General features: G+C 37.8%; 1 protein-coding gene across 3 annotated transcripts in view; it reads left to right on the top strand.

The window, feature by feature from the left end:
* Ecpas (Ecm29 proteasome adaptor and scaffold) overlaps positions 1-18,193 on the top strand; it is a 117,170-nt gene that overhangs the window by 551 nt on the left and 98,426 nt on the right. For 2 of the 3 annotated variants that reach the window (XM_055611748.1, XM_055611744.1), the window contains exon 2: positions 6,573-6,676. The exons of the other annotated variant lie outside the window; for it this stretch is intronic. In XM_055611748.1, the coding sequence (XP_055467723.1) occupies positions 6,655-6,676 (22 nt within the window). In that variant the 5' untranslated portion in view covers positions 6,573-6,654. The remainder of the gene's footprint in view (positions 1-6,572; positions 6,677-18,193) is intronic. 3 annotated transcript variants of the gene reach the window in all.

Below are 18,193 nucleotides of genomic sequence, written 5' to 3'. Positions count from 1 at the left end.
GCGGCCCCCGCCTTCGCGCTAGGGCCGGCCGGGCCGGGCTCCCGAGGCTCGCGGGGCGCGGGGTCGGGCGGCGGCCTCGGCGTGCGGAGGGCTGCGGGGCTGGGGCCTGGCGGGCGGGCCGCCGGCGCGGGCGCCTGTAGGCCGCAGGTTTGCACTGTCACGTCGTGAAATTGAAACCGGAGCCCTGGGCAGAGCCGCCGCGGCTGGGAATGCGCCCCGGCCCCGGGTTTGGGGGAGCCCAGCCCTCCTCACTTGCTGCTCGACTGGCGAGAGGCCTGTCGCCCCAAGTCGGACTGTGTCCGCTTGTCCCGTCCCGTCTGACCCCCGCGTGTCCCCTGATAGTGACGGACAGACGAGCTGTGGAAATGGAGCTTTTGGGAACGGGGGGAGGGAGGGAAGGTGTCTTCCCCCCACATTCTAGGAATCAGCCGAGAGATCACAGATTGGAGACTACTCCCAGGTTGAATCGGAAGAGACCGATAGGGCCGCTGTTAGCGGCAGAAAAAGAGAAAACGCGGGGTGACAGCGCTGTCAGAAAGGACAGGCACACTGGAAGCCAAGCGTTGCGATTTTCCAGGGGCCGGCGATCCAGGCTCCAGGGAGCAGTGGTCATCCTTAATCCCAGGCTGTCCAGCCTGCTGGCAGGGTTGCACTCTGTGCTTTGTGGGAAGTGTAGTTCCAGGGTGTCATAGGCCTCTTCTGGGGTCAAAAATATGCACTTTGTGTGTGTGTGTGTGTGTGTGTGTGTGTGTGTGTGTGTGTGTGTGTGATATGTAGAATAATTTATTGTGTTTTGGGTGGTTAGTTCAAATGCTTTAGGTTATTTAACAGCACCCCACCCCCAGGGCTGCCCCTCAGTTAAAGACTGAAGAAGAAAGGTGCTATTTGGATATGATGTACATTTTAAATGCGAGCATAGGTGAGGTGTTGTAAGCTTCTGTTTGTGAAGCTTATGCTATTAAAGCGTCTCAATCGCCATGTGAAAGTTGTTAAACTTAATTTATGTTTCTTTGGTGGTTGGCAGTTGAAAGCTACTTTTATGATCTCACTTTGCCCTCATCACAACCTTGTGGGGCAGGTGGGTAGGAATTATCCTTGTTTTAAAGAGGAGGCAAGTTTAGAGGGATTACGTTCCTGGCTGCTTTGACTCAGAACTGGTGGAGCAGGAGTACCAGTACCGGGAGGCTGTTTGAAGCTGAAGTAAACCTTTGGTATGGCTGTGGGAAGGATGGAGAAGAAGCTGAGGAGAGTAGGCAAGACCTCAGAGTAAGGAGAAAGGTAGATGTGGATAGCCGCAACGAGGATCGCTTGCCTGTCAGCCCAGTGGAGTGACCGCCTGACCTTTTGAAGAGACCAAGTCCTCAATTTTTTTTTCAATATTTTTATTGTGGTAAGATACACATCACAAAATTTATCATCCAAGCCATTTATTTTTAGGTGTGCAGTTTAGGGTCATTATGTGCATATATTCTACTGTGCAATCACCACCATCAGGACGCCTCATCTTGCAGAACTGAAATTCTATACCTACTAAACAACTCCTGATTCCCTACTCTTCCTTGATCCCCTGGCCACTTTTGTGCTTTTTGTCTCTGACCAGCACTAGCTAACATGTATAAATGACTTTACACTTTTTTGTGTGTATGATTGTTTTATTTCATTTAGTATAATGTCTTCATAATTTATCCTTGCTGTAACATTTGCCATGATGTTTTTTTTCTAAGAATGAATAATGCACCCTTGCTTGTAATATTTTTCTTATCCATTCTTCTCTCTGTGGACAAGTTTTTTCCAAATTTTAGTTATTATGAATAATGCAGCTGTGGTCCTACTTTCAATTCTTTTGGGAATATACCCTTAACTTTTGACTTGATCTTTGACCAAAAAACTTGCCATTTTCTTTTGGCTTGTTTCTTGTGATGCTGGGCATTGAAGCCAGGGCCTTGCACATACTAGGCAAGTACTCTACCACTAGTTAAGCTCCCAGTCTGCCGTTTGTCTTTTTGCCAGTGGCATACCATTTTCCATTCCTACCAACATTACATAAAGATTCCATATTATTGTCAACGGTTATTTTCTGTATTCTCACTAGTATCACCCTAGCAGATGTCAGGTGATGTGATTTTATATATATGTAAGTGTATACATATTATAAAAAAATATATAAACAGAAATAAAAATATACTTTAAAATTAACATGCCTCGTGGTGTTTGAATTTCTGTTGTAACACTAAGTACATTAAAGTCTCAGTTACTGGTAGGAATGGGAAAGAAAACGAGGACAAATTAGCATTTTGAAGTGGCTCAAGTGTTTACAGTGTGTACTTGTATATCAGGTACTTGTTAAGATGCTGATAGTATTTCTGGTCAAGGGATTTATTGGCATTAGCAGCAAATGTTAAAGTTAGGAACAGACAGTCCAATTCTAGCTGTTCCATTTTCTTTGGTCAAATTACCAAAGAAGTCTGTTTGATTTAGCTTTTTTTTTCTTCAGGAGAGATTAAAGACTTTGGTACCTTAGAATAACTTGAGACCATATACATATGTGTAGGTTAAGAATTTATGAGGATCTTGACATGGTATCATTCCAAGCACTTGTAAATCTGAAGCTAGAGGAGCTCCAGTTTGAGGCCAGCCTGAAGTATATAGCAAAACTCTCTCTCACATACACTCACAGTGAAGCAGTTTTTCTTTTTCTTTTTGAATGGCTGTAATAAGAGGAGATGAATGGTAAAGGTGCCTTGAGGGTTCCAAGAAAAAAACAAGCTAATTATCTGAGCATTTGGTAGCATTTTACTGTTTCTGAGATTGGTCTTGTTACACATGCCGTCCAACGCTTGGGCTCCAGCAATTCTGCCTTAGTGTCCTGAGTCCTAGAACTAACGATAGGCTTTTACCACTGGGTCTGGCTTACTGTGATTTCTGCATAATTGATGATAATAGAAACATCCCTCTGGATGGCAGCATTGTTTTTTTCTTTTTTACTAAAAAATTCGACATACAGAAAATTTGAAAGTGAATATCTACGCAGCACCTAGACTCTACTTTTGGTGGTATCCTGTGCAGTGGCATTAAGTCCTCCATCTTTCAGATACAAAGCCACCGTACATTGCAGTAGCTTCCTTCTTTCTTTCCCCTAAGTCCCTTAGCTAGCCTCAAAGTGTTGGGTCTTTCTGCTGAGATTACAGGCATGTACTACCATGCCCAGCCTTTGATTGCATAATATACCCTTGAACACTAAAGAGACCAAAAGGTAGGAAGCCAAGATAGTCTTCAGTTTTTGTTAGAATTTATGCCCCCCCCCTTTTTTTTTTTTAAAAAAAAATCTTACATGATTTTTATTTTGAATCAGGTGGCTATAACTAATGTTTTTTTTGAGTGTGCCTACTTACTGGTGCCTCAGAATAACCCTGTGAGTTTGGTACTATTATCCAAATGGTAAAGTTATCTTAGGACATAGTTAGGGCTTGAACTTAGATTCTCTGATTTAACAGATTATGCCAGTTCTGCTCTGTCAGCTATTAATTTCCCTACGATTGTAGAAAGAAGTGGCTATATTTTCAGTGTTTTTTTTTTTTTTTTTTTTTTTCCTTTTTATTTCTTGTATAGGGATAAAAACCAGGATGGGTATTCTGGGGAAGGGTTCTACTGATCAGTCTCCCAGCCCTGTGGCAGTGTTTTGCTGTTAGATGAACAAAATGTACTAGACTTTTGGATAGTATCTGGAAAGGAGATTAATTAGTTCATATTGTTAAAAGTGCTTCTTAACTCTAGTTTGTAATTACTTACGTTCATAGTGTGATTTTCCTTGTATTTAGGCTCATATCTGCAATTGGAATGCAGGTATCTTCAATAGAGGGCAGATGGCTAGTTTTTATTTTAACATTCTCCTTTATTGGTTCATGGAAAAGTCAACACGGTAACTGTTTCGGTAGCTGGGAGAGGTGCTTCTGACAGAGGGAAGAAAGGATTCAAGAGTTTCTGCTTGGTCAGCTGCTTAATGCTTTCATGGTCTTGGCTTTATAACTGGAACGTGGCATTCAAACCTGATCTGTGTTGGGTTACAGACAACTCCTGAAGAAGCAACATATAATCTTGAAGCTTACACTGTTGAATTTGATTGTTAGACACAGCCATGTGAAGCCTTAGTGGTATCAGATAGGTGACATTCCAGCAGTCTTAGGAGAGTGGCTTTTTAGAGAACGACATGTGGCGAGCTGGGGTGTAGTGGTGCGGTTGACCATCTATGTGAGCACGCCGAAATAGTCCATTACAGGTGACCCTTGCGATGATCAGAGACTGCTGAGCTGATCTTTGTAGCAAGGCCGTCAAGTTTGTGTCATTAAATTTTGGTTAGTTAAATAAGTTAAAATGGAAAATGACAACAGAATTTCTCTCTCTCTTATTCTAGTTTACATTTTATTTCTATCCTATTTTTTTGAATTATGCTTTTAGTAAACAATAATTTTAATAAAGGCCATTGCCAATAGTGGGCAGGAGATCCTGGTCTTGTCAGAAGATAGATGTGAGAACTGTGGGAAATGCCAGTGTGCACAGATGATTTGATCCAGTTGTTGATTTCTCCTTTCAGTCATGGCCAAGACCCTGCTTTGATGCCTGCTATCTTGTATTACATGTTTTAGCCACATATTTTCTAATTCAGTTAAGTAGACTTTTAAAATCAAGTGAGTAATTTATGCTCCTCAGAGTGCTTTTGATAAGACACAGATTTATATGTCAATATAAATAGCTAATATGAAACATGATATGAAAACTGCTTAATGTGGGTCTTTGGAAATCTCAAGGAAAGAATATAGCACTCTAGGATCTAAGGAATAAAAGCTTAAATTGAGTCATGGGATTAGAAGAATAATCCTGCATTTTAAGAAAAGGCTAGTAAATCGTGGGAGACGAATGGAGATGTGTTTTCTGTAGCTGTGTAAAGAACCAGGAAGAAAAGAAACTTGGTATAGTCTTGAGACCTGCTCTTTAGTGCCTTCATGATTTGGGATCTCAAACAAATTACTTTCCTTAGTTTTCTTTCTTTCTCATGAAATGGGGGTGATAACAAGAAATACTATACTCTTGGTGTTGTAAAGATTGTCATATGTAGAAGTGTTTTGTAGAAACAGTGAAGGTCTCTAAGTTTACTAACATATTTGGTATGGGGAACGGCAAGAACAGATATCATTGGGAAGATAGGATGGAGCCAAGCTATAGAAATGCCAATGTAAAGACTTTGAACTTTGTTCTGTAGACAGTAGAGGAGCTAAAGGGGTGTTTTTCAACACAAGAAGATCTACTTTATAAGGATAACAGGTGGCAGTCCTGATTGATTGTAAGAATGCAGAGATCAAGAGCTCAAGACTTAATAGGAGTGGATCACAGTGGCTAAAGAAATGTAGGGTCTGAATTGAGACAGTGGTAATGGATTTGGCAAGGAGATAGATAATATTAATATTGAATCCCTTAAGTATGTAGAAATGATTGGGTTGTCATATAGATGAGAGGGTTATTGAAGAGAGGGAAGAGTTAGGGATGCTTCCAAGACTCTTAACTGGACATTGTAGAATAGGGAAATAGGGGAGAGAGTAATTTTTAGGCTGACTTAGAGACTTAGAAATAATGAAGGAACAAATAAGATTGTATTCAACAAATGAATGATGGAGGCATCTTTTTTTTGGAATAGTTTTAAGGAGAATGTTTTAAATGGTGGCTGGTGCCTCTGAAATTACAGTCAAGCTGGTTTCAAATTCATTGCTTTATCGCTTTCTGGTTAATGTGTCTTTAAAACACAGAACTGCCTACCTTTGGGCCTTGTTTGTAAAATGGGATCACAACAAAACCAACTTGGGAAGAGATGAGGCATGATGCATGTTAAAAACTTGGTAAAATTTAACTTGGTTAAACATTTGGCACATGGGTTGTATGTGTATAGAAAATTTGAAAAGGTGTGGATGATGATGGGATCATAGAAATGGACGGCTTGTTCTGAAGACAGTCTTTGAAGCCTGTGAATATGTAGGGAGGATTGGTACGATGACATTCAAGATGAGGAGTGCTGGGAAAGTCATGGGTAGAGTCACTCTACTGACTTTCCCGAGTCTCGCTGTATGTGGCCCATGCTGGCTCTTGATCCTCCTGCTTCAGCTTCCTAAGTGCCTAAGCATTTACATTTCTCAGTTATTTTACTGGTAATGTTCGTGCCAGCTAACATGCTTCTTAGAAAACTACCGTGTAACTGAGATACTCCTTTAAAAGTGCAAGGTTTTAATGTGCTTATGATATATACATCCTTATACGATAAAATTCATGTTGTATTGGTATTGGGGTTTTTAAATCTTTAAGCAATTATTATCAGTGTATCTTTTGAAGCTTTATATAGGCTCAATTTCTGTGTTTATGGTCGTACTCTTCTTCAAACTTGGTAATCACTGTATTTTTTTCTTATTCTGATTTGCAAAGGAGGGCATCAAAGATGTTAGCAAGAAATGAAAAGTGCTTATTTTTCTTAAAATGGTAGCTATGTGTACAAGTGTTAATTGTATCTTTTTTGGTGTTCTAAATAATAGATTCTTTATACAATTGCATATGTACGAGTGGATGAACATACCATTGGTGATCCAGAGGATTTTTGTCAAGATTGGATAAACCATGTATCACATTGATTGTAGAGGTTAGTAGATTTAGTTCCTGAGGATATGTCCATTTTTATCGCAGCATTTTAAAATGCATAGATTATTAGGCAGTAGTTTTCCCCTAAGACCTTCACTTTTTTTTCCTTTTCCCTTTTTCTTTTCCTAGTTACCTGAGAGAATTAGTGAAGTTCATGTTAGTTTGTATGTGCCTGATATTTCTATTCTATGTGGTGGTCAATATAAAAAAATTAGCAAGAAAGAGGAAAAAACTAGATATTATTTAGCAGTGTGCAAAGGCAGAAGCAATGGATGAAAGTTTACAACCAATATCTGCTTTACAAAAAAGCATTTTACAATTTTAGGAACACTTATGGAATTATTTTATTCTGAAAAGAGGAATTGTAGGAGGAGTATTCGTAGTAATTGGGTATTCCGGATTTGCTACTTTCATATGCACTGTGATTTTTTTTTAAGATGTTTTATTCTGTTAGTATTACACAAGAGTGTGATTCCAGTTTTGCTTTTCAGTGCTACTGGGTAGTTTTTGAAACTCCATGAATTCAATGTCCAGTGACTACTTGGGGTTTAGCAACATCAGTCCAAAGTGCACTGTGCGCCTATCTTCTACTTTAACTCTTAGACTAATTTAACTATTTTTTCCTAACTTATTATCTTATGACTTTTTAGTATCTATACTGCTAGTTACAGCATATGATGCCTAATTTAAGTGGAATTTGAGGGCTGGGATGTTTTATTAAGTAGATTCAACTTCAGAATAAATTTTAGTTTACTTTTGCCATTTCTTATCTTTTTTTTTTTACCTGTGGTATATGGAGGAATAAAAAATTTGGAGGTTGGAAAAATTGTTTAGTAGCATAATGAGGGTATTGCTTATTCATAACATCCTGGATTCTTTAACTGTTTTGGGCCCTGTGAGCAATGTATTAATGCTTTTATGATATACTGAAGACAAGCCAAACCATAAACGCTAAGGTTTAAATACTGACTTTTGGGTAGGCATGGTTAGTGCATGTCTGTAATCCCTGCACTCAGGAGGATCACCACAACTGTGAGGCTGTCTTGGACTACATATGAATTCCAGGCCAGCTGGGGTTATCCTGTGATATACTTTGAATAAACAAAACAAAAACAGCATTTCAGACTTTTTCACATTGTGGACATTGACTACCCTACATTGGACTATTATGCAAGCTGAATTTTACATAGTATTTCCCTCAGATTGGCCTTCATAAGATAAAGTAAGCCTTCTGCTCTCTACCTTACTAAAATTAATTTCTGGCTGGTTGCCTGCCAGCTGCTGGCTCGGAGGGGAAAGGCCTTTTTAGAGGTTGGCGTGCTTGTGAATCTAAGAGTGTGTATTGGAAATATGCCACTTAACTCACTTCATCTTAGAAATTGATGAGGAATCTTGTCAAATCATCTGGTCCGACTGTCAAGCTGCCCTCATGATCTCCTTCCTTTTCTAAGTGTGTGTGTGAAGGGATGAGGAGTTGAAGGCAGTAAGTAAACAGTCTTGTTGGGGAGCGGAGGTGAGCAGGAAGAGGGAAGCCTTTTTATGGATCATAGTCAGTTGGTAGGGTGTTTAAAGTATGGCATCTTCTGCAGAAGGCTCAGGTTTCATAGACACCAGGAAATAGATTGTTACCTTCACCTTGCTTAAGGGTTTGCTACTCGTTCTTGTAGACGAAAAAAGATCCATGATCCCCCCCCCCCCCCCAATGTACCAGTGGCAAACCAAAGATAATGATCCACCCAAGTTTAGCTTGGTGAAACAAGGAATTTATTTGGGCTTGCAGGAGCCTGGGTGAGGGCTTTTGTACAGGAGAGTGCATGACTCAAAGGTACCTGCTGGACTGCAGAGCTCTACCCCGGCATGGGTTGCAGTTGATGAAAATTGAATTCTTAGAGTTCCCTGCCGGACTTGGGCAGGCGGCTGCATGGACCACCCTTCCTTTCTCTGTACTTGTTTACTGCTTTTGTAATCGGGGGAGGAATATCAATAACTTTTTGGGTTTTCTGAGCCTCCAAAGTTTGATTAGCTTTGTGAGTCTTATGATCCCTTTCCCTCTTTCTATGAAGGAATGTTTCAATTTGGAGGAAATAACTATATAACAAGGACTTTCTTAATCGGGCCTTTGTCTTGGCCCTGTGGACAGAGGGATAAACATACTTTGATTGCCTTAGTTCTGAGGGGCAGGAGAAGTAGGATTGACACATAGGTAAAGACCTAGGAGCATGACGGTTCTTTTGGGCTACCCAGCTAGAGGAAGGCCGCTTTTGCAGAAACTGTGATGGATTGTTTCTTTCTAGGATTGAATCATTTCCTTATTACTTATCCTATCCAGAAAAGGCCTGTAGGGAGTTCATAGGACCAGGATAAAAGCAATATGTGTGTGGTATGTAGTATATGACTTGGGCCTCAGGTGGGATGGATTTAGTTGTGTGGTGTAGATAATGGAGTGATCTAGTGTATTTGGGAGAGTATACATGTTGATTGACTTGCTTGATCAAAAGAATTGGACTGGAAAAACACTGGATGCGGTGGCACACATTTTGAGTCTAGTACTTAGGAGGTGGAAGGGAGAGATCTAGAGTTTGAGGACAGTGGGCTATAGCAAGGATGTCTCAAAATATTTGGGCTGGGAGAACTTACGGTATATGTAAGAAACAAATGGGATTTGAGTGGCTTGTGGGGAGTGATGGCATACATAGGTGAGGGTGTCCATCTAGGTTAGACTGGCCTACTCCTAGAAGGACTCCCTTTCTGGTCTTACGTGACATTCATTGGAAGCATTTTGTTTTTCAAATGTACTTTATGGAGGTGTGTTTTTTTCATGTTCAAGATCTTATATTTGGATCAAGTTGAAAGCTGGCTGCCAAGATGGCACTTAGAGTGAATCAAAATACTTATGAAAAACTGAGAGGAGACCTTCAAGAGAGTCTTAACTGCAACTAATGATTGTTCAGATCTTCTTCCAGCTTTTCTCTGCCTTCATGCCGTTCTTTCTTCAGTTCAACTTGCTCTGATTTTGTGATCGATAGGGCAGGCTCAAGATATCTGCATCATATCTGCTAGTTTATGCTTCTTGGTTCAGCTGGTTCTGAATGCCTGAGGAAAGTACGTCAGAGACCTGTCCTGATGTATTTGATACTGGCTGTGATCAGGGAACAAACTTAGGTGTATGTAGTTGTCTCACATGATTTAGTATCTTCGTTGTCTTCTGCTGAAACCAAGCTATAGTTTATCATACTGGAAGGAGCATTGTGATCGGAGATGAACTTCCACTTATTTGCATTGTAATCTTGATCAACATAGTTTTTGTAGATGTTTTCATCTCATCTATAAATTGGAGCTATTTTTACCTACTTGAATAGGTAGTGCTTTTTTTAGGGGTCGGGGGAGAGATACTTCTTTGTCTTATTTAGTTACCTTTGGCAAGCCAGTTAGGTCGTGAGTTTCAGTTTTAATTTTTCATCTGTAAATGCAAGTATCAATATTGTATCATGTTTTTCTTAGACCCAAAAGACCCCATGGTCATCTTACATATAAAAATTTAAAAAAGTAACTACTGCTGAGAAGAATATTTGTTGAATTATTCTATTACAGTCTGGCATATTTTTTTGTGGTAATTAAGCAGATAATTAAAAATGTAACGTTGCTTTAGATTATTAATTGATTTGTTATATGATAGGACATGGTCTAGGTATTTTCAGCTTTCTTTCCAATCTTAGATTCTACTTAAGACCCCTAACAACATCTATTTTTTTAGTTTTTATTTTTCTGTTCTGGGTATTAAACTCAAGTTTTACACACACTAGGTTTTGGTACTTTTCCTTAGACCATATGCTCAAATATTTTCTTCTTTTACATTAAAAATTCTTTAGTACTGTGATTGAGATTTTTTTTTTTGTTTTTTTTTTTTTTTTTTTTTTCGAGACAGGTTTTCCTAGCTCCCCTGGACCAGAATCTTTCCTTATCCTTGAAATATGAATTCTTTTAATTGTTCTGTAGTCTTTTCAAATAAAGAAATTTATTTTTATTGAATATTTAAAAATACAAATAAAACATCACTGATATATTCTTACAAACAAAATTTTGCTATAAATATAATATCTTTAAAACAAAAGTATTTCAAGTAAGAATAAAAGAATATTAGGAAGAAATTATGGAGAACTATTATGAAGACTTGTTTGCATTTGTTGGAGGGGTTGATAGAGATGGAACCCTGAGTACATGCTAGGCAAATGCTCTACCACTTTATTTATAGAAATAGTTTTTAAAATATCTTGTTTGTATTTTATGCTTTGTGCTTGAGAGTGTTTCAATTTTTAATTTTCAGATTTTCATTTAAAGCTTACAATATCTTTTTATTTATGTCATTAATTTGCCTGAAAGTGATTTTTGTGATATTTCAGTTAGTTTTGTTGTCTGCTTATTCTCTATTTCAATTTATTTGTTTCTTTGAACTACTTTCATTATACATACTTTTAATTACTGTAAAACTTTATATTAAGTCTTAAAATGTGGTAGGGCCACTCACTTTGGGGGGAATTATAGGTTATTTTTGGCTGCTTTATTCCATATTTTTTATTCACATTCCACCTGAATTTTTTCAATTATCTTTTTAGCTTTCATGAAGAACTCTTGTCTATAGAGAATCTTTGGTTGTGGAATATTCTACTGTTTTTATAATCCTAGGTTTATTTATAGACATTTTTAGTGTTTACCATTATTTTTGATGCTTTCTCTCTGGACACAAAATAAATTCTGGTGCTTGGTGGCATTTTGGTTAGGACATGGCATGGTGTGTGTATAAAGCATGAGATTAGCTCACCGTGTTTGATGAGCAGAAGGGTTGTGGTGCCAGGGAGCAGTGTTTCAGCTGCAGTTGGCCCTGTCAGGTGACTGCTGGGCAGAGCCTTTCTACTGAGCTTTGGTTGATGACTGTTGTGGAAAGTTAATGTCAGTTGACGTTGTGGAGATTTGGGCATTTAACTTACAGAATGTACTAACTCCTTCCATTTGATACAGAAATATTAATATTTCTAGTCTCGTTTATTCTAGTCTTTAGAATTAAGTTATAGTTCAGATTATAATTTTTCTTTATAAAGAACTTTGACATGTTTTTGTAAGATTAATTCCTAGGTACCTATTGCTTTTTTTTTTTTTTTATTGCTGTTGCACGCGTGTTAATACTTCCTTTTCTGATTCTTTATGCTCACGTATCTCAGGCGTCTTTACTCTGATCTTGTGTGCAGCAGGAACTCTTCTCATAGCTCTTGTACATGCTATGAAATACTGGCAGTTAAAAACATTCCCTGCTTATTTTTTTCTACTGCATTTCATCAATCTTCAAATCAGTTTGGTTAGAAGTAGGAATGGCGTGTAGCTTTTGTGTCGTCCAGGTTTTGTACAGTTTGATCTTTGCTGTAGGTTGTACAGAGGTACACTGCCGGATAGTGGTGTTTTCTCCCCAGGCTGTTGTTCTCAAGTCTTCGTTCATAAGCTCTGCTCTGTGGACTGGGATTCTGGAAGTGGTGCCTAGGCTTGTCTACCACTTGGCTTCTTGTTTTAAGGCTCCTTTTTCTTTCCTACTCATTCTTCTCCCTCGAAGTTGGATTGCTTTATCTTTCATACTTAGAGTTTTTGGGAGTGTTGCCAAAAATGGAACCCAGGGTAGTTTATGCTAAGCACATACTCCAACACTGACTACCTCTGGCTTTTCATATTTAGATTTATGATTCACTGGAAATTTATCTTTTTTAATGTTTGGTGTGATGAGGTAAAGTTACATTTTGTTTTCCCATAATGTAACACATTTGTTAGTGTAGTTTACTGAAATAATAATTATTTACCTACTCATTTCTTTCATAACTTTGTTTTAAAGCAGGTAACTTACACATGTTTATCTCTTAAGGGTTTTCTGTATTTTTCAACTGGTTTGTTTTTGTACTACATCACACTTTTAATTATTGTAGTTTTTGGTAAGGTTCAAAATCTTGTCATTTCAACTATTTTTCCTCTTCATTAATTAGATTGATAAATATTGACAACTTTTTTCTCTGACTTTTTTTATCTTCAAGGTCATCATTTGCAAATCTTAGTCCTTGATAGAATCAGCCTTTTATTTAGCATTATTCCAAATATCTTTTGAGTTGTTATTGGATAGTATTTTCTGTAGATCAGTTTGAGGATAATTGACATTTTGTTAATATAACTTGTAAGACTAATCTGAAAGGCTTAGAAACAGAATGGATTTCTGATTATAATTATTATTTTTTTTTAGTGTAGCATCAATAGTCTTGGGTGTAGAACATTTCACATTTTAAATTATTGGACGAAGAGATCTCCGTTTTATTGTGATTCACGCTTACTGTATACCCTTTCAATTTCTTTCAGTTGTATACTTTCTCAATTTCTTACAGTACAGTGCATTTTGGTTTTCTGTTTAGAGGTCTTGTACAGTTTTTCCTTACTTAATTTCTAGGTATATGATATGTTTTTATGTTATTGAAAAATTGATTGATAGAGTCGTACTATGCCACTAAACCTGGCCTTGAAAAAAATTGCCTCATCCTCCTGGCTGCTGCAATTACAGGTATGTGTCATGTGTCTGGATCACAAATTCTATTTTAAAATGGTTTATTATTGGTATATAGGCAATCAACTCATTGTTGAGTATTTTTTTTCTAGTAATTTATCTGTACATTAATTTGGATTTTCTGTGTGCACATTTACAGTCTGCAGATAATGAAAATATGCTTTGCAACCTAATGCACTTTATTTTTTATTTTGAATAAAATTTGCAGCAGTCATTTGAGTTCAATTATTTAATTGATTTTTGTAGTGCTAGAGATTGAATTTAGGGTCTTACACATGCTAGATTAGTACTTTACAACTCACTTACATTCTTAGCCTTGGAATATAATCCTTTTTTTTTTTTTTTTTTTTAAGATTTATTTGGTATGGGGATTTAGCTCAGTGGTAGAGCACTTGCCTAGCAAGCACAAGGCCCTGGGTTTGATCCTTAGCTCTGGGGGAAAAATAACAAAAAGACCAAAAACAAAACAAAATAAAATCCAAGGTAATGCAAATAAAAAAACAAACAACCAACCCAACAACATATTTATTTATTTATTTATTTATTTTTATGTGTGAGTGCTTTCCTGCATGTATGTATGTGCACCATGGCTTTCCTGGTGCTCACAAAGGGCAGAAGAGGATATTGGATCTGTAACTCCAGTTATAGATGAGCCTCTGTGTGGGTGTCAGGAACTAAACCCAGGCCTTCTGCAAGGCCAGCAAGTGGTTTTAACCACTGAGCCATCTCTTCAGTAACTGAATAGTTCATATTAGTGAACTTTTTTTGTGTGTTCCCAAAATAAGGGAGAATGTACTTAGTATTTTATCATTAAGTATAATGTTTGCTGTAAATTAAAAAAAAAAAATCCTTATCAGATTAAGGAAGTTTTCTTTCTTATTTTATTTTTTTCACCTGAGACGGGGTTTCTCTGTGTAGCCTTGGCTGACCTGGACTCTCTTTGTAGACCACTGGCCTTGAACTCACAGTGATCTAGCTGCTTGTCTCTGCCTCCCCGATTGCTGGGATTACAGGCGTGCTCCACTGTACCCAGTTCTCTTTCTAACCTTACTCAGCATGGATAATTTATTCCTGTCTTATCAACCTGGGTACCTTTTTAAAAAATATATTGAAATATTACAGGATTTAAAGATTTTTAATTGTGCTGGGATAGTTTACACCGATTTTAAGTGTTAAAGCGACTTGGAACACATTCTCGAAATAAGCCCAGCTTTAGCCTATGATATATACTATTTTTATGTAACACCTGATTTGCTCTTGGACAAATTTATTATTAATAAATTTATTAATAAAAATAAAAATTTATTAATAAAATTTATGATTTTATCTGCTTTTGTGTTCAAGTAAAGTAAATTTTATTTACTTAGGCTATGTAATAAGTCATAGCATTATAAATTTATACAATGTATGTTATTTCTTGGGCTGGAGAGATGAAAGGCACTTTGTTGCCAAGCTTGACAACCTTGAATTTGACAGTTTGCTCCCCCAAGTCCACAAGAAAGACCTATTCCAGTAACTTGTGTTTTAACTTACAATAAATGTGTTCTTTTGTCTGTTGGCACATGGGATTTTATCTCTCAAGCCTGGCTTAGTTTCTTTGTTTTGGTGGTGGTAAACGGAGGTGTTAATACCCAGCATAGGATTCCTACTGCCTGTGAAATTCTATAATTAATCTTAGCTGAACGTGTTCTGAAATGAAAAAAACTGGATAAATTCCTCATTTATATTATTTTTAAGTTTTGTAGTAGTAAGCTTTTTTAAAAAATGAGGTATAATTTAAGTAACAAAGTTATATTTAAAATTATAATTACCAAATATATAGAAAAATTAATAAATATAAAAATATAATAAAATTGGTACATATATAAAAAAGAGTTTATTCTGTATGTGTGTTTGTATGCATGTGTATGTGTGTATGACTATGGGCGTCCAGGGTGTGGATGTGGAGGTAAAGGAACAACTTGCTGGAGTTAGTTTTCTGCTTCCATAATGTGGGTTCTGGGGTTGAAATCAGGTCATCAGGCTTGGTGGCAAGCACCGTTACGCACCAACCCAGAAAATAATGTATTTTAAGAGATAATAGCCATATCGGACATGTATGCACAATATAACATTTTTAAATGTAGTGTTGTACATATACCTAACAGATTAAGGTTGTGATCCTCCATAAGACTATAATTAGATACCACCATCAGTTGTGATTAATTTGCTATAAATTTGGAAGTCTCCAAAGATTTTTCCAGGTTCACTAATTTGCCTCAGCTTCTGAAGTGCTGGGATAATAGATAATAGGTGTTAATTACCAAGGCTGCTGTAGTATCCAGTGTTCTCACTGCCAAGATACTACTAATTGAGCCATTGTTCATGTGGCTTGATTTCCAGTCTGTTTCCCTTTATTACCTGGCCTTAGTTGCAGTCCCCCAAACATGCACTTGGTCTTTTTAGGGTAATCTGTCCCCTTTCTGAGTTACTACTTAGCATAAACTGTTTAGAAAATCCTCTGTCAGTTACTCCATTAGTATAATCCCTGTGATGTGATAGGCAGTTCCACTATTTAACAACAAAGGTGTTGCAATACCTGGGGAAGTTTCAAGGCTCTAAAGATATCCCATCTCATCAGAGATACGGGTTAGCCAAAATATTTTTTATTTTATTTTTGAGACAGGGTCTTTCTATATAGCCCTGGATGTCCTGGAACTCAACTATTGGAGACCTGGCTGGCCTTGAACTCACAGAGATCTGCCTATCTCTGCCTTCTGAGTGCTGGGATTAAAGGTTTGGGCTACCAAGCTAGCTCAAAATCTTTATTATGCAATGATACGAACCCAAACATATATATAGCTATGTATGATACAGTGCTTCACCCATTTGTACTCAAACTCAATCTGATGTGATTCTTTGTAGAAGAAAGAAATAACCGTAGAAAGGTTTAGTTCATTAACTTAGATCAGTAAATAACATTTGACATGAAAATATAAGTCAGTTGGTTCCATTCTACTTCCAGGACCCTCTAAAAGAGTTATTAGTTGGGCTTTCTCATTACTGTGTAGTTTAAGAATGATTGTTTAACCAGGTAGTAGTGGCACACAGCTTCAATTCCAGCACTCGGAGGTAGGCCATCCTGGTCTAGAGTGAGTGCCAGGGTAGTCAGGGCTACACAGTGAAGCCCTGTAAGATGCTTTCATTGTGTGTGTGTGTGTTTAATTTCATAATTTTAGTGTACTTTTTCATATGTGTGTGTATGTATACATATACAAAATCAGGACACTTTGGACAAACTTTCAGTAATGGAAAAAGGGTACTATTTCACGAACATTGAAATTTCTATAGTCGTATGTTTCAGTCATTCGACGCTTGGAAAATGCTCTGTGGGGGAAATGAAAGGGTCTTTTGATCTGTTTAGGGCTGTAGTGTGTGTTCGCTGACTTCATTTGGGCCCTTTACAATTTCTTCAGGTTCCTGGTGGAAGCATGTTCTCTTCTCTTCTTTACCCTCACTGTTGTAAGCCTTTTCCTACTATTCATATCCTCTGACTTGTTCTGTGCCTTCCAAATCTCAGTACGTGTTGTTGTCTTAAGTTTTGTAGCAACAAGTGTAGTGGGCTCTCTCTTCACTTGCTTACCTTGAAAGGCACTTCTTTGTCACTTTTTGAGCACTTTTCTGAGGAAACTCCACTTTAGCTACAAGGAGCACTGTAACCATAGCTGCTGCTGAAGCTGTGATTTTGCCTGTAGGATGACTTCCTCTAATCACAACTTCTCCAAACAACTTGCACTGACTCTGGAGTCCATTTTTTTAATTTAATTTAATTTAATTTTTTTTTTCCATGACAGGACTTGGTGATTTTTAGATGTTGCTGCTATTCCTACTTAGAACATAAATGAAGTCATTTTCCCTTGTGCCTTAACAAAAAGCTGGATTGGCAGGCAGTAGTCTGTACACATTTAAAGCTTGTGATTGGTGGTACTAGAGTCTGTGTACAGGTTTGCCCTGACCTTTTCTGAGTAGCCTATTTATCATTGTTCCCCTTCTATATACAACTGCTCCCTGGGTTGCAACTTTTGGCTCCAGTGAAATTTAATGACTGTCTCTGTCTTACCTTTGCCCCTCTTTCTGCCTCTTCCCCCTTCCCTCTTTTCACATCCTTTTATTTCCCTGTCTTCATTCCCCTCCCTTTCCCCTTCTTTTTCTTTCTTGGATCTCATGTAGTTCAGGGTGGCCTTGAACTTCTGACTCTGCTTCGTCTTCCCAAGCACTGGGATTACAGCTGTGTGATACCATGTTTAGCTATTAGATGTGATTGTTTTTTGTGTTAATGTTCTGTAATGGTTAGTATTGATTGTCAACTAATCAATCACCTAGGGGACAAATTTCTGGACATACCTATGAAGGAGTTTCTAGGTTACGTTAAGGTGTGAAGAAGACGCATTCTAAGTGTGGATAGCACCATTCCATGGACTAGAGTCCTTAGCTGGATAAAAATGAGAAAGCGGGGCTGGAGAAATGGTTCAGTGGTTAAGAGCACGTGCTATTCTTGCAGAGAACTAAATTTGGATCCGAGTACCTACCCATGATGAGTGTGGCTCATAACCACTAACTCCAGGGGAGCTGACTGCTCTGGTCTCTGTAGGCGATTATACTCTATGTGTATGCCTTTACACACGCATGCACACGCACACACTTTAAAAAACGGCCTTGTTTTTAAAGGAGAAAGTGAGCCGAGTACCAGCTTTCATTACTCTTTGTTTCCTGCCAGTGGATACACTTAGACTAGTTCATTATCGTCTTGTTACCATGTCTTTCCTGTCCTGATGAACAATGTGGCCCCACACTGAGATCAGGAATAAACTCTTTTCAAGTTTTTTTTTTTTTTTTTTTTTCATGTACTAAATCAAAGCAATGAGAAAATAACCAAGTCCTTTCCAACTCTGA

The sequence above is a fragment of the Psammomys obesus genome, unplaced genomic scaffold (genome assembly GCF_907164565.1).
Source record: "Psammomys obesus unplaced genomic scaffold, mPsaObe1.curated_primary_1811, whole genome shotgun sequence".
NCBI classification, from domain to species: Eukaryota; Metazoa; Chordata; class Mammalia; order Rodentia; family Muridae; genus Psammomys; species Psammomys obesus.
This window is presented reverse-complemented; position numbering and strand designations above follow the sequence as displayed.